Source organism: Drosophila simulans, chromosome 2R (genome assembly GCF_016746395.2).
Source record: "Drosophila simulans strain w501 chromosome 2R, Prin_Dsim_3.1, whole genome shotgun sequence".
NCBI lineage: Eukaryota > Metazoa > Arthropoda > Insecta > Diptera > Drosophilidae > Drosophila > Drosophila simulans.
Window position 1 is genome coordinate 433,926 of NC_052521.2, and position 26,792 is coordinate 460,717.

The 26,792-nt window shown below is 36.5% G+C and overlaps 1 protein-coding gene across 3 annotated transcripts; it reads right to left on the bottom strand.

Moving 5' to 3' along the window:
- Nucleotides 1–480: 480 nt before the first annotated feature.
- LOC27207836 (gamma-interferon-inducible lysosomal thiol reductase) lies at nt 481–24,224 on the bottom strand. Of its 3 annotated transcripts, none has more exons than XM_039292353.2 (3): nt 24,027–24,224; nt 21,186–21,521; nt 481–810 (listed from the first exon to the last, which is right to left on the bottom strand). In XM_039292353.2, the coding sequence occupies exons 1-3, from the start codon at nt 24,129–24,131 to the stop codon at nt 565–567; spliced, it is 687 nt and encodes a 228-aa protein (XP_039148287.1). In that variant the 5' UTR covers nt 24,132–24,224; the 3' UTR covers nt 481–564. The 3 variants fall into 3 exon arrangements, with proteins under 3 accessions (XP_039148287.1, XP_039148290.1, XP_039148288.1); XM_039292356.2 differs by lacking the exon at nt 481–810 and adding an exon at nt 1,447–1,473; XM_039292354.2 differs by lacking the exon at nt 481–810 and adding an exon at nt 7,396–7,915.
- Nucleotides 24,225–26,792: the final 2,568 nt, after the last annotated feature.

The window sequence follows — 26,792 nt, forward strand, 5'->3', positions numbered from 1 at the left end:
CCACGGCTCTTCCAGGATTTGCGTCAACATTTACTTAAACTTGTACTTATCTTAAATATTTTCTATTATGCAGGAGTCGGTATGGGATTTTTATAATTGATTCCTTACTAGTGTTTAAATAATGAAGTTATCTAAACACTGATACCTACAAGGGCATGGTATAACGTTGTCGTAACATTTACTTTTAGCAAGGCCAATTTTTCCAATGGCCAAGAACCTAATATCTTTCCTGATAGACACTGCTTTTGGTTTTACAATATTATGCGGCGGAGTACTTCACTGCCTACTAATAGCAAGAGTCTTTAAATTGTTCTCAGTGGCTCCTTAAGCGCTTTTTGAATTCAACTTTGGGTAAATGTTGCTGAAAAAATTAATTAATTCTATTTAGTTGGAGATTTCTTTGTTTATTTTTCCATGTTTTTAAAAGCCCCCAGCTATCTTTTTGTAATGGCACCAAGAACTAAGGATACTGCTTGAAAATATTCTAAAATTTTATATTTATTCACATTTTCTTTTTTTTGACCAAGTACAGAAAGTTAAAAACAAAAGTACATGTTTTTATTTTTAAATTTTGCATATATCTTTGACTTCTCCTGAGTCTCCAGCTGCTTTACACACTTCAGAAAGTAAGTCTTTTAATATTGATTCTTGCCTTCCTTGAGAGCCGTCTATTGTGATTGTTGGAATAAACGTAATAGGAGGTTTTAGTGAATTAGTTGATTCTCCAATTTCTTTAAGCAAATCCACACCACGATTACTTTCAAAACAATTTTGGATGACGCTATCGTCAAAATTGATTTGATTTGTGCACTGAAAGATATGAAAATTTATATTGAATATAAGTCCGAAAAAAGGTGTATCAGAATAGAATAGGATACCAGTAAGATACTCCTTTCTTTAAATTAGTTATTGTATTATAAATTTGTTTATGTATAAATAATAATATTTATTAATAATGATATTTAATAAGTTATTATTATAAATAATAACTTTTTCCCTGTTATACCCGTTATTCGTAGAGTAAAAGGTTACACTAGATTCGTTGAAAAGTATGTAACAGGCAGAAGAAAGCGTTTCCGACCATATATGTAAGGTATATATATTCTTGATCAGGATCAATAGCCGAGTCGATCTGGCCATTTTCGCCACGGCCACTCTAACGCACACAAATCTAGTATACCCTTCTACTCTACGAGTCACGGGAAGAAAAATAGTGTCCAAATCCAAATGAGATCAGAGCTTTCCTTGGATTGGTTAATCAAGTTGGTTATTATCGTAAATTTATCCTAAATTACCCAGACCAAATGTTTAAAAAATAGTTGCAAAGGTGTGAGTATTCACAAAACTTAAAGCTATAATAATGAGAGGACCAATTCTCCACTTACCCGACTTCTAAAAATTTTGTACTTTAACCACAGATGCTAGTAATTTAGCCCTTGGAGCAGTACTTTCTTAAAATGGTCATCCTATATCCTTTATCATGTCTGATAAACATGAAGTGGAGCGTTCAACAATATTCGGTAACTTTATTAAAACAATTCAATATGATGTAATGACACTCGAAAAGGCCAAACAAATTTTAGTTGATCATTTTATTCGTAGAAGCATTATCATTTATATTGGGAGCGACGTAAGTTTTAAAATTATTCAAAGAGCACACGGAGAAATTCTAAAGTAAATTCGCAGTCTCCTTCTCTTAAAAATGATAGTTCATACGCCGAATTCAAAGAATTGCTGAATTAATCACATGAAAAACTTTTACACCATGGTATACGGAAATTTAAAAAAATCTTTAAAGAAAATCACTTCTTTCCAATTCAGAATATAAATAAACGAATGCAACATATGCAATTTGGCTAAAACAGAACATAGAAACACCAAAATGTCTTTTAAAATCACACCTAACCCTGAACATTGGCGAGAAAAATTTGTGGTATTTGAGGGAAAACATTACATAAGTTTCATTAACATTTAATTTAAATTCGCTACACTTGAGCAAATTAAAACAAAGGACTGGATAGAATGCAGAAACGCATTAATGCGCATTTTAAATCAGTTAGTTAAACCAAAGACACTAGAATAACAAGTTGCGTAACGGCCATACATTGGTTTTGCACTATGCAGCTTTCTCGGTGACGGCCACAATTGCCCTGTGTCCGCTCGCTTACGCTGAGAGCGTAAGAAATCTAAAAATAGAATTGGCTTGCTTGTGTGAGTAGAAACCAGTGACGAGAACGTGTATGTGTGTGCGTACTTGTATAAGAAGACGATTTACGGGCCAAAATCAATTCTGATCCAAGAAGCGAATTTACATATTTGGAGTTTTGCACAATTTCGTAGTAATATGATGAAACAAAATAATTCGTTTGTATGGCGTTACGGATATTGTTGTTAAAGCTTGACTAAGCCATCGCTTACGGCAGAAGGAGTAGAATTGCAATTCGGCAAAGAACGGTGTAGCAGACGTCGAAAGACTCCATACAACAATAAAATAAAAATTCCGTATAATCAATTCATTTGATGACGTAGAAGTAAAATTAAGCAAAATAGAAACAATCCTTTGCACATTGCAAAGGATTACAACCATAAAATTAAACATGACACGACTGGACAAGCTCCTGCTCAAATTTTCTTGTAAGCTGCGCATCCAATTTAGACACTCAAGAAATTAAAGAAAAGGAAATAGATAAAGTAAATGATAAAATCAAGATCGGCAGCAATTTTTTATTGACACTAAATACAGTAAAGGTTCACTTCAAAAAGGAAAATTAGAAAACCCATTTAAACCTAATAAAATGTACAAAAATTGAGAATGACTAACAAAATCACCAATCGATATAGGGAAAAGTTATACTACAAAGCACAATTTAGGAAACAAAAGATAACTAATATACCTAAAATTCCACAGGAACCTTGTTCAGTAAAAAGTTCAGTCAAAAATCAACACAGATTCCGACCTTGGATACTTACTCTTCTCAAGCAATCCTATTCATATACTATATGATGTATTCATGTACTATATGAACATGACAATTGAACAGAAATCAATGTCATCAGTTATTCTTTTTGTAACAAAATCACAGACTCACCCAGAATGATATACTTATACAATAAACTACTGAAAGAATTAAATGGTTTAACTATTCACCAGCAAAACAGGCAGAAAGAGGTTTAAATTCCTTTCTGGCACACTGGCAAAAATTAACAAAAAAAGTAGATCTAATTGCCTGCTAGATCTGTTGTCTGCTTTTATAAAAATTGTTGCCAGTTATAATACCTGAGCAGCCAAAAATGACTTGTTGGCTATGTGATAGAATGGTGCATACTAAGTGCGCTTATTTTAATGGCCGAACAAGCAAAGGGTAAAAATCTAAATTACTGTTGTGATGCTTGCCTTGTGGTTGCGAACGAGATGAAATCGTTTATGCGCCAAACTAAAGGTGGCTTGAAAGAACTGATCAACAGTTTTGGAGTAGCTAGAGATAGTTTTCGTCGAGAAGATGATCTTCTTTCCGCGCTTAATTCAAAGTTTAATGGCTTCAAGCTATTAGATGAATCTAGGCCCCGCAACCACGGGCAAATGATCAACAGGACTCCACAACTGATCAGCTGTCAATCGCAGCAAATCCACATATGCTGCTATGATCGGCAGCTAAAAAAGATTCGGAGCAATCCGATCAATCAGCGGTGGAGGGACTCCACCCTGTGATTGCTAAAAATTCCGAATTGTCTGCACTGGTTTCCCAACCAGTGATTCCACCTGTCTCGATTAGTTTACCACCACAAGGGAACATTGAGTCCGGACTACCGGCACAAGTTGGCACTTCAGAAATACAATCTGCAGGGCCAAAATCCCTCGCAGTGGTGCCACTAAAGAAACAAATTTTCGTTTCTCGGCTTTCCCCTGATTAAACATCATCTTATGTTTTGTTTTGTATACAAGACAAAACAAAAGCCGATAATATCAAAGTGGAAAAATTTAACTTCTCTTACGCTAGGGACATATCAAAATTCAAGATAACAGTCCCAAACGATCTTTTTTCGACCATATGTTCGGGTGATTTTTGGCCGGATAGTATGGTGGTAAAAGAGTTTGAAGCTAAGATCAAAAATAAGAAAAAGGTGCCCGTGGGAATTAAACTTCCCTCACGTGGCCAGACCACTGCACCATCCGCCTCTTCATCTTCTTCCTCTACAAAAAACTAACAACGAATCTTACTATCTTACTATCCAGTCCATCTTGAATAAACTGTCTGACAGGGACCAATTGGTAGTTCTAGGTGATTTTAACATACCTGGCACAACGTGGTCCCCAGAAGAAAATTCGAATATCCTTCTCCCTTTAGCGCAACATGACTGTTTGGTCATGCAGCCGCCAAAACTGTGCAGTAGACTAATCACATATTCTTTAATATTATAAGCCAAATTAGTCAGTGGTATCAGTTGCGATGCCCATAGTGCAAACCGCTGTTCTCGCACGCATTTATCTGTACGGCGCTCATTCCTTGTTTGTTGTTGTTAGCTACCTACGTTAAGCTTGGGCGCTGCATTTCGGCTGCCTGCCCGCCAGTTGCCAATTCTTCGTGTTTTGGAAAAGACTAAACTTACGCATTCAATTATCGCTATCGTAAAAGAATAACAATTCGCAAAATAAAAACTGTCGTTATAAAAGCAAACTTTCTTCGGTTTTTTATTATTCGCAACAGCTATTAAAAAAGCTCAATAGCTAAACAATGACTTTATTGACGGCTTGCTCGACTTATCGCTGTCGCAAGTTAATTATATTCCAAACTCTCTTGGTCGACTATTGGATCTAGGTTTTGTAACAAGTCCTGAAAGTGTGTTTCTGCCCAGGGTAGCACCTCTTACTCAACCGGAAGATCCATATCATCCTTTTTTCGAGGTGGAAATCGACATAGGTACGGTATTAAAAGTAAATTCAGAGAAGTCAACAAAGCGAATTCCCTGTTTTCGAAAGGCAAATTTTCGGAGGCTAAACAATTTTATAGCTGGCTTTAATTGGTCCGATCTTGACTCCTGCTACATAATGACGGATGCCATTAATATGTTTTATACCACAATTAAATTATTTTTTGACTCTTGTGTTCCGATGTACTATCCGTCAATCTCTAAACCTCCTTGGTTTCATAAAGAGTTGACCCACCTAAGAAATGTCAAGTCCAGACCTTATACAAAATTTAAAAATATCGGTTCTCAGTCCATCCTTTCTAAATATCTATGCTCAGTGCTACAGGGATTATTTAAACCGTTGTATTCCAATTCGCACAGGATCCGAAACAGTTTTACAATTTCGTTAACACTAAGCGAAAAACAAGTTCTTACCCTTCCTCTCTATTTTTTGAAAATACTACGGTAACATCGGATCAGGCAATAGCCGATCTATTCACCGAGTTTTTTCAAACAACATATTCTTCTTTACCTCATTCCGAACAGCCATATTCTAATGTGGTATCTAAGTCGAATCAAATATTCTGCCCCACTAGAAACGAAAGCTCACTGCTAAACGATCTTCAGCGTGTTAAACCGGTCTAAACCGGATGGAATCCCTGGCTGTGTGCTCAGATTCTGTGCGGAAGCCTTGTTCAAGCCTCTACTGAAACTGTTTACCATATCTCTGGAATCTTAACAATTCCCTCATATATGGAAGGAGTCCTTTGTGATTCCTCTTCACAAAAAAGGTAGCAAACTGGATGCAAGCAATTACAGAGGAATCTCTAAATTGTCGGCTATCCCAAAACTTTTCGAAAATGTTATCACTCCTCATTTGCAGCACCTTTGTAGGTCAATCATATCACCGTGTCAGCACGGTTTAATTAAACGCAGATCGCCAACCACTGACCTCTTGGAGCTAACTTCTTTCGTAATACAGGGCTTTAAAAATAATCTTCAAACTGATGTCACCTACACTGACTTTAGTAAAGCATTTGACTCTGTTAATAATTACCTTCTAATAAAAAAACTTGATCTATTAGGTTTCCCTATTGATCCTCTAAATTGGATTTTAAGCTATCTGAATGGCTGGACGCAACAGGTCCTCTTTAAAAATTCTCTATCGTGTATTCTCCGAGTCACATGCGGTGTCCCACAAGGGAGCCATCTTGGTCCGCTTCTTTTTACCTTATTCATTAACGACCTCCTCTTAGTAATAAAACATTCGCGTGTACTTACGTACGCAGACGATGTTAAATTATGCCTCCAGTACAAGAACACTTCGTGCCATTTGGACTTACAATCCGATCTAGACCGATTTCAAATATGGTGCCGTGATAACATATTAAACTTAAATGGCTCCAAGTGTAAAGTTATGACTTTTTGTCGTGCCAACCCAATACGCACGACTTACGCTCTAAGTGGGTGCTCTTTGGACAGAATAACACGAGTTGATGATCTTGGTGTTCTTCTGGACCCAAAACTAAAATTTTCTGACCATATTTCGTCTATTGTCAATAAGGCCAGGGGTGTGCTTGGTTTTATAAAAAGATGGTCTAAGGAATTTGATGACCCTTACTTGACTAAAACCTTATTTATTTCAATAGTCCGTCCGATTCTCGAGTACGGATCACCTGTTTGGAGTCCACAATACGCAGTCCACTCGGATCGCATTGAATCGGTCCAAAAAAACTTCTTACTTTTTGCCTTGCGGCGCCTAAATTGGGATGCAAACCATATATTACCTCCTTATTCCAGTAGACTACTTTTAATTAATTTACCATCCCTAGCTAACCGTAGAACTATGCTTGGAACAGTCTTTATTTGTAAGCTTATTCGTGGGGATGTTGAGAGTCCCTACTTGATTAGTCGGCCTAAATTCTCGGTTCCAAATAGATTCACCAGAAACTATATACCCCTTATCTTAAATCATTGTAGATCTAACTATGAGTTGCATGACCCTTACAGAGTATTATGTTCTGACTATAATAGACTTTATCCTATTATCTGTAATCTTGACTCTCTGCCGCTATTAAAGCAATCGATTTTAACTTTTTTAGTACACAATTAGATCCTACTAACACTAATTAATATAGTTATTTTACATTATATTCATATCCTCGTTCCTGTTCTCTTTTTTACATTGCGTCTATATCTTCTCGCGAATCGAGCCGTACGATACACGGCAGCGCCCCTCGTTCGGTTGGGCGGGAGGTGTGGCCGTGGGACCCGTGCGATAAAAAAAAAATAATAACCTATTATGCGTGTTTACAGCGCAAACGTTTATTAGTAACTAAACTCAAATTATGTAACTTAACGAACCGAATGTTTGTTAAGGAAAAAAATAAGAACACAAAATGTTTTTAGTTTTCAAATTCTTATAAATTTTATTTGCAGAAAGGTCTGTTTCCGATTAGAAATTGGTTGAAACTGATTTTACAAATTTAAGCGGCAGCGGCGATGCCTTCTGTGGTACGGCCCGGCTTTTGGTGCAGTAGAGGGTTTTTCATTGGTTGCAATATTTTCCTGGAATCCAAAGTGCTGAGAATATTGGTAGCGAGCATTGCGTTGGTAGCGAGCGAATTTTGGGCGAGCGTGGCGGAAATCAAAGAGACGCTCGCTTGGCAGATTTGTTGTTGTATGGTTTTTGTTAGTTAGTTTTGTTTTATATATAATTTATTCTTAACTCCTCCTCCTTTAATTTGCGCTAGTCCTCGAGAGCTTTTTAGAAGAATGGTATGTCGTTAATATTGAGTGAGGATTTCGTTCGACGTCTTTGCAGGTTGTTTATTGGGTTTGGAGGTGCCATTTGTAAGATTATTTTTTGTTGTTTCTTCTTGTAAAAGTACAACATACAGATGATTATAAGGCCAATGCAGATAATAGTTACGGCGCCGACACAATGTGCTGTAATGCGAAGCTTGTCTATCTTTTCGGTGTTGTCGATGTGTAGGGCCTGTAAAGCCTGTATAGATATTATTTTTAGTCGCTTGCTTTCTTCTGTGGTAATTTGGATTATTCTATGTTGTTGAATGTTTTGTTGTCAATTGATATTGACTCGTTCCAAAAGTTGATAGGTACGCACCCACCAGGTTTTTTGATTTATTTTACTGGAAAATCAGGTCCCGTTGAAGTTGTTAAGCCTCACGAGACCGCTGCTGACTTTTTCTAATTGTTTGACATGGTCGGCATTGCTAAACTCACACAGCGATTTTCCCTTTAGGGAGCCTAGGCAAACATGTTATATTTCTAAGGTTTACAATATTATTCTTATCGCATATCTTAATATTATTATAATCTTTGCAAATTTTTTTAATTCCGTACATATTTTCTTTACTTTCAAGGATTTCTTCGAATTCTGTATTGACAATTACGTTATATTTAATGATTGGTTTAATTAAATAGTTCTGGTATTCGGTTTCTTCAAGGTTTGGAATTTTGACGACGTAAAGAAGTGTTGTTTCATTGTGTAATATTTATAAGTCAGAGAATTCTACCATTTCTTCTATTGATAGGGAAGGCATGTTTCCGTCCTTAAATGTTTTGTCTATTTCATGTATCTCTCTTTCTCCGAGTATTTATTAGACTTAATTTAGCTCATTGTATGGCGTATTTGATTAAGATGACTTCTTCTATAATCAATCTAATTTGGTTCTGAAGGCTATCTCACTACTAAACCTATCTTTTTTTTTATAACATTTGTAATGCCGTTAGATATTGTCGTAAGGTTGTTTATTCTTTCTTCTAATTGGATGGTGTTTATAATTACTTGTTAATTGTTATTTGATATTATTTTGTTTACGTGCTCTTCTAGTTGATTAATGTCGTCATGGGCAGGGCTACCTGCTACATATTTCCATGCTGTTTCCATCATATTTATAGCCCTGGTACTTCGTTTGTTAAAAGAGGAAGTTATGGTATGGAAAGTGAAGCATGTTTGGTCTATCTCATGGTGTAGGGTGTGATAACGGCTGCTGAATTTTAAATCTTGTTCTGTATGAAATTTGAGTTTGTCTAGAGTTATTTCTATTTGATTTAAGTCATTGAAATGGGTGATTCTCGTTGTTGACGATCGTATTTTGCACATTGATTGACCAGTGATCCGTTTGTGCCGGTTACAATCCATATTAGTACAAGTCTAGAATTAGATGTTTTTGATATTACTTTTATGTACTTTTCTACCTGCTGTTGTTATAATAGTTGTTTCGTGGTTTTCTTTAACAGTTTCCTTTTTATACCTAGGCGACAATTTGGATCCTAGTTTAGAATTGATTTTGCCGAATCTTTCGTCACCTGTTTGGTATGTTTTTATGTATTCCAAGTTCGTTTTTTGCTTTTCTTTGAGTCGGTCAATGGTATCTAGTCGAGTCTTTTCGTATTGTTCTGGATCAGTCGTGATTGTTTTTCTGAAGAACATTTTTAGTGGCCGTTGATTTGTAACAGAGTGAAATGTGTAATTGTATTCATAACTTGCTCTGTCTAAAAGATCGTCAAAAGTTCTGTGAATTTTATCCTTTTTAATGACACGCATTATCTCTGACAGTGTGGAATGGAATCATTCGATTTGACCATTCATTGTGCTTTTATGAGGGGGGGCGTGGAAATTTCAATTTAGAGTTGATCTGTGAGCATGAATTTTATTAAAGCTTGGGAACGACGAAATAGAAAAGAAGTACTCTCAAAGAGGATCGGATATCTTCTATTGATTTCGATTTTATGACTCTTCCTTGCGCCAATTTGGAAAATTTATCGATGGCTGTTAGGACTAGTTTCCCTTCTGTTGAATTGATGTCTATATGGATTGTTTGTCCTGGATATTCGGGAATCGGAGTTTCTTTTAATTTGGGATTTGGTGGGTGTCGGTCATATTTCTGTTTTTTACAGGTTGTGAATTGTTTCACTAAATCGTATATTTTTTGTTTCATTTTTGGGAAATTAAATGTTTCGGACAGTTGAGTTTTATTCTCTGAGGCATTGCGATGTTATGTGTTATAACACATTATGTGTTATGTGTCTTAAGGATCTCTTCTTCTTGCCTTTCTACGCTTTTTAAGTCTTGTACTATTTTTTATCTTTTGTTATAACTTCTGTAGTGTTGATCCCATTGATAACCGAGGGGTTGAGGTATTTCTTTAGTATTGACGTTAGTTCATTAGAGTCATAGTTTTGTCGATATATGTCATGTCTGTGGAATGTGGGAAATGGTATGCTGAATTTGTAATCTGTAGTTTTTGCTTTCTGGATGAATATTTGGTTTTTAACACATTTATTGGAGCTTCCCCACTTGGTATTAGGTTGTGACTAGAGCTTTCGTCACTGTGTTGGGTACTAACTGAACTAATTGAATTTAACTCGTTTGGATTTGTTATCCGAGATGAGCATCTGCTACTATGTTATCTTTTCCTGGTTTGTAGAACAATTCGTAGCCAAATTCCTCAAGATGGACTTTCCATCTCTTAATTCTAGGGTTTCCTTTCCAACTACTCTGCCATACAAATAGTTTCTTAGTGCCTTAAGGGCCCATACTATGGCTAGCATTTCTTTCCCATTAGCCGCATAGTTTTCTTCTGCTTTCGAAAGCGTTCTGGGTATGAAAGATATGGGTTGATTGCTTTGGGATAGGACGGCACCTATTGCGAAATTAGATGCGTCTGTGGTGAGGTCAAATTCCTTTCTGAAGTCAGGATACTTTAGAATTACTTCGTTTGATATTAATGAACTCTTAATTTTATTAAAAGCCTGCATTGCTTCTTGGTTGAAGTTGACTATTTTAGACATTGAAGTTTTCTTGCTGATGTGTCCATCGACCGCTCTCAGCATAGAGGTCAAAGGCTTGGCGAGCTTTGCATAGTCCTTTATAAATATATTATAATAGCCCGAGAGACCTAAGAAAGTTCATAGTTTGCGAACTGTTTTTGGACAAGGGTAATTGGCTATGGCTAGAACTTTTTCTGGGTTGGTTTCTATACCCTTATCAGAAATAACGAACCCCAAGAACTCCACTCTTGATTTCAAGAATTCACATTTGTTTAATTGACACTTGATGTTGGCTTTTTGTAGGGTGTCAAATATAGTTTCAATATTTCTAAGATGCTATTCTTCATCCTTCCTGAAGATAACTATGTCGTCTATGTTAATGTAGCAAATTTTAACAATGTGTTCATTAAGGAACACATCGTCAAGGGCACGTTGGAAAATAGAAGGGGCGTTCTTCAATCCGAAAGGCAGTCGTGTTAATTCGTATTTTGCGTTGTTAATTGAGAATGCAGTTTTTTCTATGTCGGATTCTTTTAATTTTATTTGATGGAATCCACTTTTAAGATCGAGTACGGAAAAAATCTTGTTATTACCCAATTGGGCAAGCACTTCATTTATCTCGGGAATTGGATATTTGTCAGGAATAGTTATTTTGTTTAATTACCTATAGGCACCTACAACTCTGTACTTTTTTCGTTTGAAGCGTCTGGTTTTTTTGATACGACCCACATAGGTGAGTTATATGGAGACCGGGATGGTCTAATTATACCGTCTTCTAATAGTTCCGACATTTGTTTATTTACTTCGTCTTTAAGAGACATGGGGTATTGATAGAATTTGAAATAAACGGGGGTGTCTGAGCTTGTCCGTATTTCTGCAGTCACGTTCGTAGTGTAGGTTAGTTTTTCTTGTGGTTTGGCGAATAAGTTCAAATATTTTTTGAATAGAGTTTGTAATGCTTCTATTTCCTTTTCTTTAACTGGAATATAAATTTGGTTGTTAAACCAATTAAACCAACCAATTTTTGTCTGTATGGATTATCGCTTTTAGTTCTTTTAAGCTATCATTGCCTAAAATGGCATCGAAAGACTTTAGAGTAGGGAGTATGAAGAATTTAACTAAGGGTCTTTACCATATTAAACGAATGAGCTATCTTGTGGTGCGTGATTTTTATACTGCCGCCAACCAACATGGCTTGGAAAGTGTTATTATAAATTTGGTTTAGTATAATTGCGGTCCGTCCCTCCGTCTAGCTTCAAAGTAAGGCAGTGAGGAACGGCTTACTCTAAAAAATTCAGGTCGGCATAATCGGGTTGTTCGGTTTCAAGGGCTTGGTCATATTCGCCTTGGTCTTGGTATCCTTCAACGAGTTCTTCGAAATCATTAGCGTTTTCGTAGTTATTTATGTTCTGCTGATAGTCTGTCTTTGTTACGTTGCAGTTTGTCCCATATTCGTTAGAGGTCGCTTCCCGGTTTCAAAGTTGGCTCTGATAGATTATAATGCTATGATCTATCTCCATGGGCTCTGGCCGTGGTAGAGGTTTCGGAGCCAAAGGTCGTGGTGGTGCGATCGGTTGCTGTCCTTTATTAAATGCTTGATTTCCTTGTGACACATAAATAGGCTGACGGAAGCCAAAGCCATTTGATTGTCTGGGCATTGAGATATTTTGTTGTGGTTGTCAAAAATGTTGTGGTCGGTATTGTTGGGATATAGGGGGAAGTGAAGGTTGTTGTCTATTTGTGAACTGCATATTTCTGAGAGCTGGTGTAGGTTTTATGTACTGATTTCGGAAGCTTATATTCTGTGTCTTGGTTGCTGCATGATTTGAACGAAAATGTTGATTTTCTAGTTTAAGGCAAAGATGTAATGCTGAGGGCAAGTCGGCCGGTTCTTTCATTTCCAGCAAGCGGGATAAATCGCCCTGCAATCCGCGAACGAAGGCATCCAATGCTTTATCGCGGTAATTTTTGATTATTATTTGTTCCGCTTCTTCCCCAATTTCTATAGAGCCGATTTTATTTAGAATGAGAGAAAGGTGTTTACAAACTGATTTATAGAAATCTTTGACTGATTAGTTTGCGCCTTGTACTAATGAGGTCAGCTGATACTCGAGAGTATTCACATCCCGATGGTCAAGTGTCAAACACTTTGAAATGGCTAACCAGTTCAGTGGCGTTTTATGCGCTTCTAGTGCTCTGTCGGCATCATCTGTTATCTTTTAACGAATGGTCTACAAGATACCGAAATATTTTGGTGTGCCTTGGTAGGCGCTATAAGCTTCTAGGATACGTTCTACGCCTCTTTTCCAGGAGTTAAATTGGGATGGATCACCTGAGAATTCACGGATAGTCTTTACAATGTCCGGTACCGGGGACAAAAGCTGCGTCTGCTATATTGTCGACATATTCAGGTGCATTAAGTTGCCTATTTGACGTTGCGACTTGACTGACGGTGGCTACAAGCAGATCTTGGTTTATTCCCTCCCTAATGTCTACTTTGTTTCTATTCTGTCGAAATTGTTGTTGTCTTTGTCTTTGTCTCTGATATTTTTACAGATATTTCTTTGTTTCAATGTTGCCCAATATGATTTGGTTAAGTTATAGTTGTGTGTGTGTACTTATAATGGGCAACAATTGTTCACTTTTTACTTAGTATATTTATAGAATTTTAATACAATTTTGTTAATGAAATATTTAAGATTTGAGTTCGTTAAAAAAAAAATTGTCGCTTAATTCATATAAAATAATTTCTTAATTTTTTAATTTGGTTCTTCTAAAAAAAAATTTTTTTTCAATATAGTTATCTAATTATTATTGATCTTTGCTTTCAAGAATTTCAATATATTTTAAAGTTTTAAATTTGCTTTTGTTTTCAATTTCTGTTAAACTTTTGTTTTTCTTTGTATTGAGTTTGATATTGCTTACAGTACTATTAGGTGTGTGGGTCAGAATTTCTCTTTTTATGGTTATCTCTCTTGGACCCCTACTTGGGTTCTGCTCTCCATACAATAAAGATGTGCTCTACGAACTCCCACGTAGCGCAAGTCTAGGTTGCGTTTTTTTTTTTTTTTTTTTTTTTTTTTGTCTTGTTTGCGACCTTTAAGGGTCGGAGTTTCCACACGTACAATTTTTTCACACACTTAAGGGAGTTTTTTTCCTTGTCGTGGCGTTTTCAATTTCTAATCGAGTAACGAACGCATTTAGAGGTCGTTTGCTCTGTTTAATGTTTAATTTACTTAGAAATTCGTTTTGTTCTATCGTGAGTAAGTTTTTTAATTTTGGGCCACTTAGAATCAGTTTTGTTCTACCGTGGTCAAAATAACCGATACACGTACGTAGAATTCTATTAATCTTTTGTTACGCGATCGGTCCCTGTTCGGGCGCCACTTAACAAACCGAATGTTTGTTAAGGAAAAAAAATAAAAAATAAGAACACAAAATTTTAGTTTTTAAAGTATTATCATTTTTATTTGCAGTAGCGGAAACACTCAAAAAGAAAAACCGTTGCTCGCAGGCAACTTGTTTGAGTACACAAGTAATTGAGTGATTCTTACATACTTCGTTGTTCATTATATATATTCAACAAAAATAAAATTTATAATCAAAACAAAAAAGAAGTTAATAATGAATGCAATAGTCATTATTAATACTGAAAATGAATGAATAGTCATTATGCATTCGGCAAGCGAAGACGTGTTTCGTGCTGCTCTCCAACTAATTTATAATCAACTAATAAATAAATCACAAAACGAAATTCGTGAGCAACGTCAACGTGAACAAGACGAGCGTGGGCTCTCTTCAATCAGAAACAACGCGTATTTCTACAGTTTCTACAGAAACGCTCAAGTCCTCCCAAGACCAGAGAGCGCACTCTTGCTCTCCGTCGTTGCCAAGCACAGTTCGAAAATCTTGGATATACTCCGTTAACCATTGTAGGCAAGCCTAATCTCTTAAGCCTAGCTGCAGTAAATGCCAGCACGGTTGCCTCTCTTGCATCGACTACAAAAACAACCGCAACAGTCTCTTCAACTCAAACGATTGTGTGAACGACCTCACCGGCTTTTGCATAGTAAGCAAAACAATTAACAGCTACAATTACCGATTTATGTGAGTCAAAGCAATCCAAGTGGGCGCCCGAATTCGGTCATGCAGACTGCAACGCACAACAGGTAATACCAAAAGACAAACTACTACTACCATCAATAAAAACATGTTTGCACTGCTAGCAGAAAACGCAAGCGAGGAAGCTAATAAAACGACAGATAGTGTATCTCAAAAACCAAAGCCTCCACCAATATACATCCGAAAGATTACTACGATCGCACTGGTTTATAAAATATTTCAACTTATCGGAAATAATAATTTTCACGATATACCTCCAAGAAGAGGAAAAATTCAAGAAACTAAGCTTCAGGTTAAAACCGAAGAGCAGTTTCATGCGGTTTCGAAGTTTTTAAACGTAAACGGCAAGAAATATTATACGTACCAACTCAAAGGCAGTAAACGCAAACGGACGCATGTGGTACTAAAAGGCATTGAGCCTGATGTCACACCCAATAAACCTGCGAATGCACTTCACGAAAGGGGCTTTAACGCAAAATCAGTTATTAATATTCTTAATAAAGAAAAGGAGCCCCAACCGCTCTTCAAGGTCGAGCTAGAGCAAACTAGCCAAACTCTAAAGAGATATGAAGTGCACCCAATTTACAATCTCCAATTCTTATTACACCGTAAAATTACTGTAGAAGAACCACATAAGCGTAATGGCCAAGTACAATGCTCCAACTGCCAAGAATGAGGCCAAACCAAGATATATTGTACTTTCCCTTCCATTTGCGACGCCTGCGGACGCCCTTACCCGGACATAAACTTGATTCAAATTCAAAAAAATGTGGCCATCAAAACATATTCCGATTAAACTCGTCGACCAAGCTTTGCAAGGATTTAAGGATCTGAAGGCGATACTTTCTTCTTTGTATTGGCGTTCCCTGATTTCAGTAAAATTTTCTGTTTAACTACCTATGCTTCGAATTATGCCCTAGGCGAGGTGCTTTCTCAGGTTGATCAGGGGAAGGACCGTCCCATTGCCTTTATTTCGCGATCACTAAGAGCGACGGAGAAATTCAGGTTTTTCAAGGTCTTTGATTTAAAATTTTAAGTTGTTTAAAATACGACCAACGAAGAGATTGGTCGTAGACTTGTCCGACGCCGAACAAGTCTGCTGCGTAATTGAAAGGGAACATCGTATGGCCAATAGGCGTCCTCAAGAGGTATGTGTTCAGGACCATAGGGATCTTAAAGAGGTACATGTTCAGGTCCTCGAAAAGTTATACTTCCCGAGGATGACGAGCACAATACGCGCCCAATTATCCTCTTGCGAATGTTGCAAACTTTATAAATACGGGAGAGATCCAAACAAATCGGAATTACAACCCACACCAGTTCCAACATATCCGTGTGAAATACTTCACATTGATATCTTCACGTTGGAGGAAAAGGTGTACTTAAGCTGTATAGAAAAATTCAACGAATTTGCCAAACTTTTTCCCTTATAATCTAAATCTAAAAGACTGGTAGAGGCTCTTCACTTTTTTATTGTCCCAAAAATGGTAGTGTCAGACAACGAGAGGGTACTTTTGTGCCCAACAGTCCTGAACTACTGACGAACGCTAGATATAGAACACACACCCCAAACCCAACCCCATCACACACCCCAACCTAGAAGAGCGAAGGTAATGGCCAAGTAGAAAGGTTTCACTCTATCTTTATGGATATCACTCTAATAGTTCTCAAAAACGATCAAACAACCTTCAAGAATGCTGAGTTAGTCAAAATTGCAGTAGAGAGATACAACACTTCTGTCCACTCCGTGACTAACAAGAAGCCAGCAGACATCTTCTTCGACAGATCTAGGGTAAACTATCCGGAATTGGATAGTTTTAGAAGACAAACGTTAAAAGACGTCAGAGGGTTGATAGAACGCAGGCAGAACTTAAAAAATCACAATTTGAGTAGGGGAAGGAGAGAAAGTTTAAGTAGCCAACAAGTTAAGTAATGTATGGAGTATGGTACATACTGGCGTTCCCAAAGGTAGAGGAAAAAATGTATCGACCTATGCAGCTACATCCCACGATCCACAAAGGGAAGCAGGTAATGCAGCAACACCGCAAGTTAGCGATAAGCCCCAACGAGAACTACGCAATACTGGGCGGTTGTCTGTCCGGGTCACCAGGAACAGGAGCTGCTACAGCTAGAGGAAGACGGATTCATTCCCCGCCTTCTTAAAGGAGGTCACGCTGCTTGTTTCTGCCAGACAACTAATTGAAGCAGTCGACGACAGAACGATGTTCCTGACCAACTTTAATAAAACTCTGGAAGCTGCCTCTGGGAAACATTGTCTAGTTTGGACTTTTGTTGTCCAATATGTTAACGTGACCGTAACAGTTGGTGGACGAATTTAAACGAGCTATTCAACCAACCACCTGATGGCATTGCCGGCCATATTATAAATATATAATATATATATATATAGTGACGTATTTGGGTGGTCCAAACCGGCCACTTCAATTATTTCAAAGAACTATACCATAATGTATCCCAACTGCGCAGCACCCATTTCTAATAAAGAATTCTTTGGCAGCGGCACTTAGCCGTTCTTGTAGACATCCTAAAGCCTGACATAAGCAGATTTACCTGCTATCTTTGAATCTTCTCTTAATCTAAAGAATCCAAGAGCGAGGCTCTCCCGAAATACAAATATTGTCAAAATACTGAGGCTTCTCAATCCAATTCACATTGGATTTTTAGTCTTAAGCTGAGATCAAAAGAATAAGGAAAGAAGTGAAAACTATTTCTCCGATAATTTTTTATTTCTTAGCGTTGTCCTTAGTTAACTGACGGGACATTAGTTCGACTCAAAAATATCACAACTAATTTTACTATATAGATATATATAAATAAATATATTTTATTATTTTAATATTATTTTTATATTATTATATATAAATATGTAAATATATATATATATAAATAAATATATATATATATATAATATATAAATATATAAATATATATATATAAATATATGTATAAATGAATACATAAATATATATATATATATATAAATATATGTATAAATGAATACATAAATATATATATATATATAAATATATATATATAATATGTATATATATATATATTATATGTATATATATATGTCGCATTACGAAGGTATTTTGACCACAGTATGTGTCTGTCACATTATTACCATAGTTAGACCACTACACTTGCAAGACGCTACTGCGCAATGAGTTTGGTATATAGTGAAATCATTTTATAATTTGACTACGACGCATAATATGACTCGCGCCAAAGTACCGAAACGAGTGAGGCGACGGCGTTGTCGCGCTGTCCCCAAGTGTAGTCCAGCTAGCGTGTGTAAAGGATAGATCGGTGCGTAGAAAATACGATCAGTTGCATACAGACGATCGCGCACGCCGGTTGGAATTCGCTTCACTCGAAAAGTTTATTTGCCAATATGGAAGATCAGGCGCAAGAAAATGCCAACGCTGCGACATCAGAAGTGGGATCTGCTTTGCCTACAAATATCACCGATGCATACCTGGCAGCTTTACAAGTGCAAAACAACAACCTATTGGAGATCATCAAAAATATGCAGACACCAAAGGCATCGGCAACTGATGAAAAGGGAAAACATATAACTCTCCCAAAGTTTTATCCTGAGGGAGCTGGTGCAAATGCCTCAGCTTGGGGTACAACAGTGGATCTCATTTTTGCTGATAAAATGCCCGAAGGTAGCAGCCTGATGATAACTTTAAGTAAGGCGCTAGAGGGAAGTGCATCACAATGGCTGTCCCAAATATGCTTTGCTGGCATCACATGGCCACAAGTTAAAGAACTCTTCGTTCAACGCTTCGTTGGCATCGAAACGCCTGCTGCCACACCGATGAAAATTTTGAACGGGCGACCAAAGTCTGGAGAAAGTTACACCGAATATGGAAGTCGAATCGTCACCTTACTTATGTCCAAATTTAAATCTATTGATCTGGAGGAAATTGCGGTTTCACTTACTCTGGCTCACATGGCACAAATTGATGACAAATTGTCGCGCTGGGTTTTTACAAACAATATTAAAACTCGAAATGACATGCAACAACAACTACAAGCGCACACTTTTAAAAAACGGAACCTTGATGACGACGCATCTACAACAGGTCCGGAGCGTAAAAAGTCTAAGAATCTCTCTCAAGTGAAATGCAATTATTGTGGAAAGACTGGACATAAATATGCAGAATGTCGTGCTCGGCAGAGGTCACACATTCAAGGAAAAAGTCACAACGGAAGTTCAACGCAAGGATCAAAAGACCGGTCAACAGTCAAATGTTTCAAATGCGACGAGCTTGGGCACTTCGCATCCGCCTGTCCAAAAGGACGATCACGAGGAAGCGACCAAGTAACCGAGAAACGTGTTGACATCTGTACTATAGCTCCACCATCAGGAATAGTAAGAAGTTCAACCGGTGAGTCCGTTCCATACTATTTTTGATTCTATATTGAAAGAGGGATTACCGGATGTGTTCATGGAAGGATGAATTAGTGTACTGTGCTTATGAGTGGTATAGGTAACGACTTCGTGACATGCACAATGCAAATTTTAGCTGCCGTAAAGATTTGTAATTTTGATTTTAATTTGAATTTTGAAATACGATTCAATGTAGGCGACCATGTCTTGCTCAAGAGTGAAGAGCGGCATCAAACAAAGCTAAACCCAAAGTTTGGGGGCCATATATAATGGCGGAAAAGCTTGATGTTGACCGAGATGTGTTGAGATTTTTGACAAGCAAGAGAACGTATAGTAGGCCCACGAATAGTTATGGTCGATGCCTGTTGAGGTAGACGCAGACCAATGCGAGAGATCGCCGACTGAGGCACTCGTAGAGACTATAGACTCTGAGTTAATTATTCACAAGGCTACAGCTACACCATATGGGTATCTGCGCAGTGACCTTGTGGCGGGGACTATGAGGGTCCGGAGGGACCATGACGCATTAGGGACAAAAGAGAGAGAATGGTAAGGTAAAGAATGAAAAAAGAAAGAAGTGTGGCAAGAGATACGATTACTGTTTGATCAAAAGAAATGAAGTCATAAAATGTAAATTGCAAAAAAAAAAAGCTTGAGCAAGGCAAGGGATGCCGATATGTTATCTGATAAAAATGTTTCGGATATTGATGAAATAATGAAGTGAAGTTGGGGAATATAAGGAAAGCAACGAGAGGGCGACGTGAATTAGTCTGGTTTGAACGATCGAAGGGACAACACGCAGGAGACTTGCTGTGCTAATCAATATGGAGCGAACCTGTTACATAAAATTAACAGTAAGCCTCATGATGTAGAGTATTACGGTAAGTGTACGTCTCCCGCCGAATCTAAATACCATTCATACGAACTGGAGACGTTAGCAGTGGTAAATGCTATAAAACACTTCCGACATTATTTGCAGGGACGTAAATTTATAGTATATACTGACTGTAATTCTTTAAAGGCCAGCCGCACAAAACTTGATTTAACACCGAGGTTGCATAGATGGTGGGCGTTTTTACAGGCATTTGATTTCGAAATAGAGTATAGAAAAGGCGAGCGAATGGCGCATGTGGATTTTATCTCTCGAAATCCAGTGCTTGAACAACACAAAGGTATGAATAAGATTTCAGAGTTACGAATCAATTTGACCGAGGTATCTGATAACTGGTTGGTTTCAGAACAACAGCGAGATACTGAGATACAAGATATAATTGTAAAGTTAAAGAATAATGAGTTACCAGGAAATCTGGATAAAACATATGAATTGCAAAAGGGAATACTACATAGAAAAATTCAGCGAAATAGTAAGACCAAATGTTTGCCGGTAATACCAAGGGGTTTTCGATGGGCCGTCATAAATCACGTCCATGAATCCATTATGCATCTTGGATGGGAAAAGACGCTGGACAAAGTCTATTGTTATTACTGGTTCGAAAATATGCCTAAGTATGTGCGTAGATTCGTAGAAAATTGCATTACATGTAAAGTTTCTAAGCCACTAGCGGGAAAAGTGCAGGCTGAGCTGCATCCTATTCCTAAAATAGAAATACCGTGGCATACGATACATATTGACATCACAGGCAAATTGAGTGGCAAAAATTATTTGAAGGAATATGTCATCGTCCTTATAGATGCCTTCACCAAGTTTGTTTATTTTCATCACACACTAAATATAGATTCTGATAGCTGCATTAAGGCTGTAAAATCAGCCGTGTCCTTGTTTGGTTTACCCACTCGAATTATAGCAGATCAAGGAAGCAAGAAAATGCCAACGCTGCGATATATATATATATATATATATATTGATGTATGTATAATATATATATTATTATATAGATGATATGCTATCAAAATGTTGTATTTAAAATCTACTGACTTTTTTCATGGCTTCTTGGGGTAAGTGATTGTCCATAATCATGCAGGCTGCAACTTCCAATCGCAGTAGGGGGTCTTCAATTATCTCAGCAGCACAAGCGTGGTAAATGTTAGCTTGGCATTCGATAGGACCGTGCTGGCAGTCAAAAGTAATTTTACCGTTGTGCTCTTTCGTTTTCGCCTTGCCATACGGTGCAAGCTTAACCTCCATAATCGATTTAGCGATCTTAAATGTTGGCAGCAGTTGCTTAGTAAGAAAATACTTTGAGTCTGGACACAACGCCTCATAGTACACAGTTACAACCACTTTCATCAGGGCCCCTCCGTGAAGCTGACTCTAAAAAAAAAAACAAGCAAAAATGAATGCTATAGTCTATTGTATATAATATTCAGTTCTTTTCACTCAATGGGAGTGGCAAGGGAAAATTACAAAACACAGAGTGAGCGTTATTGCAATCCGAAAGCTTAATCATCATTCTAGCCCTTATAGTTTCCGAGATCACAATGCTTATAACGCGTTTTATACAACTGCTAACCCGATTCTTTAACGATATTGTTACCATCAAGTCACCCAAACTGTAACGAGCCTGACCCTTAAAGTAAAGTAAAGATTTGCAAACAATTTGACAATTGCACGACACGAATTTATACCACATAAAAAGACGTGTCTTATCCACAATCCAAGGTTGCAGAAATTAGCTTTACAATCTTTACAGAGTTATATAGATCTCGTCTTCACACTATGAGATCAGCCATTTAAAACCTGCCGATACATGTGCCCTTTGGTTTGATTTCTCCATTTTTTTTTTTCTAAGAAAAAAGCCCGCAGGACCGAAAGCCCGAAATCAGGCCCGAATGCTCAAGTTTAAAGTTGAACTTGTTTGTCACAATCTAACTTATTAAATCGAATTTGTTACAATCAATAGTTTTCAGTGTTTTAGATATTTATCGCATTTTGCCCATTACTTTTGCTACCAAATTGCACATTACATATAAAAAATAACAACAGATATGTGGACGGACGACTACACGCATAGAAACTTCATTTCGCTCACGGCTCACTACGTGGATGAGTCATTTAAGCTGCAAGTGGCTTTGCTAGGAATAAAGGAGTTCACAGATGATAAGAAGACAGGCGAGAACATCATCAATAACGTTAAGAAAATTGTGGAAGACTACAGTTTGGATTCTAATATCGATAAATGTATTTTTGTTACGGACAATGGGGCAAATGTGGTAGCTGCCTTTAAAAGCTACAAAAGATTATCGTGTCCATGCCACAATTTAAACCTGGCTATGGATGACATATTTGAAAAAAATCATCTTCCTCCAATTAAGTCTTTAATAGAATGTTGCAAGAATCTTGTAAAATATTTTAGACATTCGCACTTGAATAACAAACTGTCTAAGAAATACGTACGCGTTGGAACTCCGTGGATGGAATGGAAATCAGTGAATGAAGAAATTAAATTATTTTTATTAGAAAGAGATGAGCTCAATCGAATATCCGGACTAGATTTTTCATTGCTCGACAGCCTACTGCATTTTTTAAAGCCGTTTAAAGATTGTTTTGAGGTACTTAGTGCCGATACGCAACCTACCGTGCACATATTTTGTTTGTGGTCGGAGAAATTATTAAAGATGTGCACAATTCTTTACATAAAAGATTTGCACCATCAACGGCACATTATGTTGGCCTCTTCTTAAAGGAAATGCGTTTCTTATCGCCACAAGTTAAGGAGAATGTTATGGTAACTGTCAAAGCAATGCTTTAAGAAATGCAAAGTGATGAGGAGGTATCATCAAATGAGTTTATAGGATTAAGAACTGCAAGCCCAGATGAAAAGGGGTCAGGACTGTTTGCAGTATTTCAGGATTCAAATTTTCCAAAAAACCAAAGTTACAACTAAATTCTTATGATAATGAAATCAAAAAAAAATATTTAAATGGTTGTACAGCTACTTCAGACCAAAATGTGTTAGAATTTTGGAAATGTAGTGAACTCAAATTATTGAAAAGACTTGCCCGTTACATTTTAGCCATTCCGGCAAGCTCAGCGATGAGCGAATGATTATTTTCTACCTCTGGAATTGTAATAACTGAGCGTCGTATACGTTTAAAAAGATCTAATTTAGAAAAAATTTTATTTTTAAATAAAAACTTGTCATAAATTATGTTTAAAACACTAAAACTGTAATAAATAATAAGTTTATTGGAATCAACTAGCTTTGTGTACAAAATATAAGAAATATAAATATAAGAAAACCGACATACTTTAAATTAAAACAAATTCATTTTTTTTTTTTAAATTTGTTTTTGTTAATTTGTTTGGCTTGGGCCTGGCCGGGCTTTGCAAAAAAAAAAAAAACCTGTAAGCCTCGGTCTTTTTTTTGGGACTAGGTTTCGTGCTCGTGCCGGGCCTCAAAAAGTAGGCCCGTGCCCACCTCTATTTGGGATTAAACGGATTTGGATTTCAACGGTTTATCTGATGATTTGCACCCTTAGGCGTTGAAACACATCTCTAAAGGTTTCCTAGTGTCTCTTTGTATGTATTTGTATGCTGAATCTCAACATTCTAGCTTTTAAAGTTCCTGAGGTCTCGAAGTCCATACAGATGGGCGGGCATAGATAGATCGACTCGGCTATTGATCCTGATCAAGAAAATATAGACTTTATACAGTCGGAAACGCTTCTTCCTGCCTGTTACATACTTTTCAACGAATCTATTATACCCTTCTTCTCTACGAGTATCGGATATAATTAATCTCCACGGACGCCGGCTTCATAAATTGTAAAACCGGAATAAAATAGTTATCTATTTGACATAAACAATAATACTTACAGTTAAAACTGGCACAGGTGAATACCACAATAGCACTATAAACAAACAAACTAATGCAAAGACTACAAATAATCTGATATGAATACGATTACGTATAGAAATCATTTCAAAAAATTAATTTATCTCCTATTCAGTTGTTTTTAAATAAACACTAGAAACTTATATTGCCAGCAATTCCTCGGACTATGGATAAAAGCACTTTTAAATTATACCTTGCTTCCACCCTGCTCCATCTTTAAGCAGAATGGCCAAAGAATAAATTTTAAGATTGTATTCACTTAAATATATTAACCATGTTTTCCGTTTTACGTTATGGTTTTCCTATTACATCCGAGACAGAATGGTCTAATTTAGTTTATACAGACTGCTGTAAATCCTTTAAAAATTATTTCTCTTATTTGCTCATATATACGGGCTGTAATCAAATTCGTAAGAATTTTACGATTTTAATTTAAAATCGAAAAATCGGTTCTCCGGTTTTCGAAATCGTATAATTTTTTTTTTAAATCGAAAAATCGGTTCTCCGGTTTTCGAAATCGTATAATTTTTTGATTTGTAAGACGACCTCTTTTGTCTTGCTGAAATAATATGTACATATATGTAAATATAAATGTATTATATCAAATCAGATATTATTAACTAAGGGAAAAATTTAGTTTTCTCAGTGGTCATACCGCCACTCAGTTATATTATACAAAATTTATTTCTGGCACCATCTCAAATTTGATAAACAACATTTTGCCGCCGGCTACAAAAAATTTTGATTTGCCAAGGGCTCATAAGTTCGTCGACAAACATTATCGCGAAGGCTGCCAAAATAGGCATGTAAAAATACTTATAATATTTAAAGCATATACATTAATAGGTGAAATTAAAAATATAACAAAAATGTGAAAAGAATTTTACTTCAACAACAAAAATTGAAAATATACATTACAATGGCACAACTAATTATTGCGCCACCCCAAATCGTTGCACTGAAGGACAACAACCACGTTATAGCCCGTCGGCAGCTAATAGACATTTAAGGGTGATCCACCTTCATAAACGAGTGGACTACGTGATTTCACTCTACCAAGGTAACGATGTGCGACAACAGAGACTTCTACTTGGAGCTATCGCATAGAACTTTGACTGGCACATGCAAATGCCTTATAGACACAGGATCCACAATAAATATGTTCAATAAAAAAATATTTTGCCTTCCTATTCAAAATACTAGATTTGTTATTTTACAATCAAATGGCCCTTTTACTCTGAACAACTTGATTATTTTACCAAAAATTGTTGAAAAATGCAATCAGTTTAAAAACCAAAAATAGTACAGTTACCATTTTTAATAAAACATACAAATTAATTACTTCAGAGTCGGAAAGAAACCAAAATGTTTATATCCACAGACACCGTAACCAATTGAAAACTCAAATCAGGAATCAATAAATAAACTCGATTAGATCTAAATCAGGAGTAAAATTTAAAGTTGAAAGGTTTATTAAATAAATTTAAATTTTGAATGAAGGAGAAAAATTAACATTTACAAATAGCATTAAACACGTATTAAGCATAACACAAACCAAAACAGTACCCTCTGGTTTATTATCGTAAATGTATCCCAAATTACGCAGAGAAATAGCAAAATATGATGTAATGACATTCGACAAGGCCAAACAAATATTATTACTTGATCATTTTTTTCATTGAAATATTACCATTTATATTGAGAGCGATGTTGAAATTATTCAAAGAGCACACAGAGAAATAATTAATACCACTTACACTAAAGTAATTCGCAGTGTCTTCCTATTAAAGAATGTTAGTTCATACACCGTATTCAAAGAAATCATACTTCAATAACATGAACATATACAACTACTAATTCAGAATATATTAAACGAATGCAACATATGGCAAATAGCCAAAACAGAAAATAGAAACACCAAAATGACTTTAAAAATCACATCTAAACCGGAACATTGCCGAGAAAAATTTGTGGTAGATATTTATTCATCTGAGGGAAAACTTTACATCGCACTGTGGTCCAGAATTCTATTTTTTGTTCAATTTGTTGTTAAATCACAAATAGTTTGCACACAAAATTTGGAGTCTGTGCGACCACGCCCTCTCTTGCCTCCCATATTAACTACTGGTATGACTCTAATAAAAGTGTTTATATTGTTGTTTTAAAAATAATCGCTTCCTCTTCTTCTTCTAGTTCTACATTATAAATTTCCGAATCTGAACTCGAATCAGAATCAGAATGTGAATCCAATATTTTGTCTCATGGATCAGGTTTAAAATTAGACTGTATTTCCAAAAGACTTATTACTGCCTTCGGAAGTGGTTTTTCCTATTTTTTCTCTCTCTTTCTTTTAAACTAATTGTTGATAATAGTGGGTCCGAGGAATCAATCGCTCTGTGGAAAATATCACTCATCCTATTGATCCGACTATTTTTCCTTGCATGTGATATGATGTGTCGGTTCCTTTTGTAAAGTTTATTCCGGGCTTCACTCGCATTTTCAGTTTCCTTTTTAATCTTTCTCCTGCATTTTGGTAAGATAAGTTTCGGCGTCCCATTTGCTGGGGTGTCTGTGAGTTTTCAAAATCACTAACAAGAATTCTTATCTTAGACGCCATCCACTTGGTATGTTTGGAAATAAATCGGTCTAGTTGTCTGTTTCACTCGGTCAGTTTTCTTTTAATAAATAATTCAAAATTTACTATTTTTTGTTCAATCTCTTCTGTCTTTTTCGATTCCTGATTATTG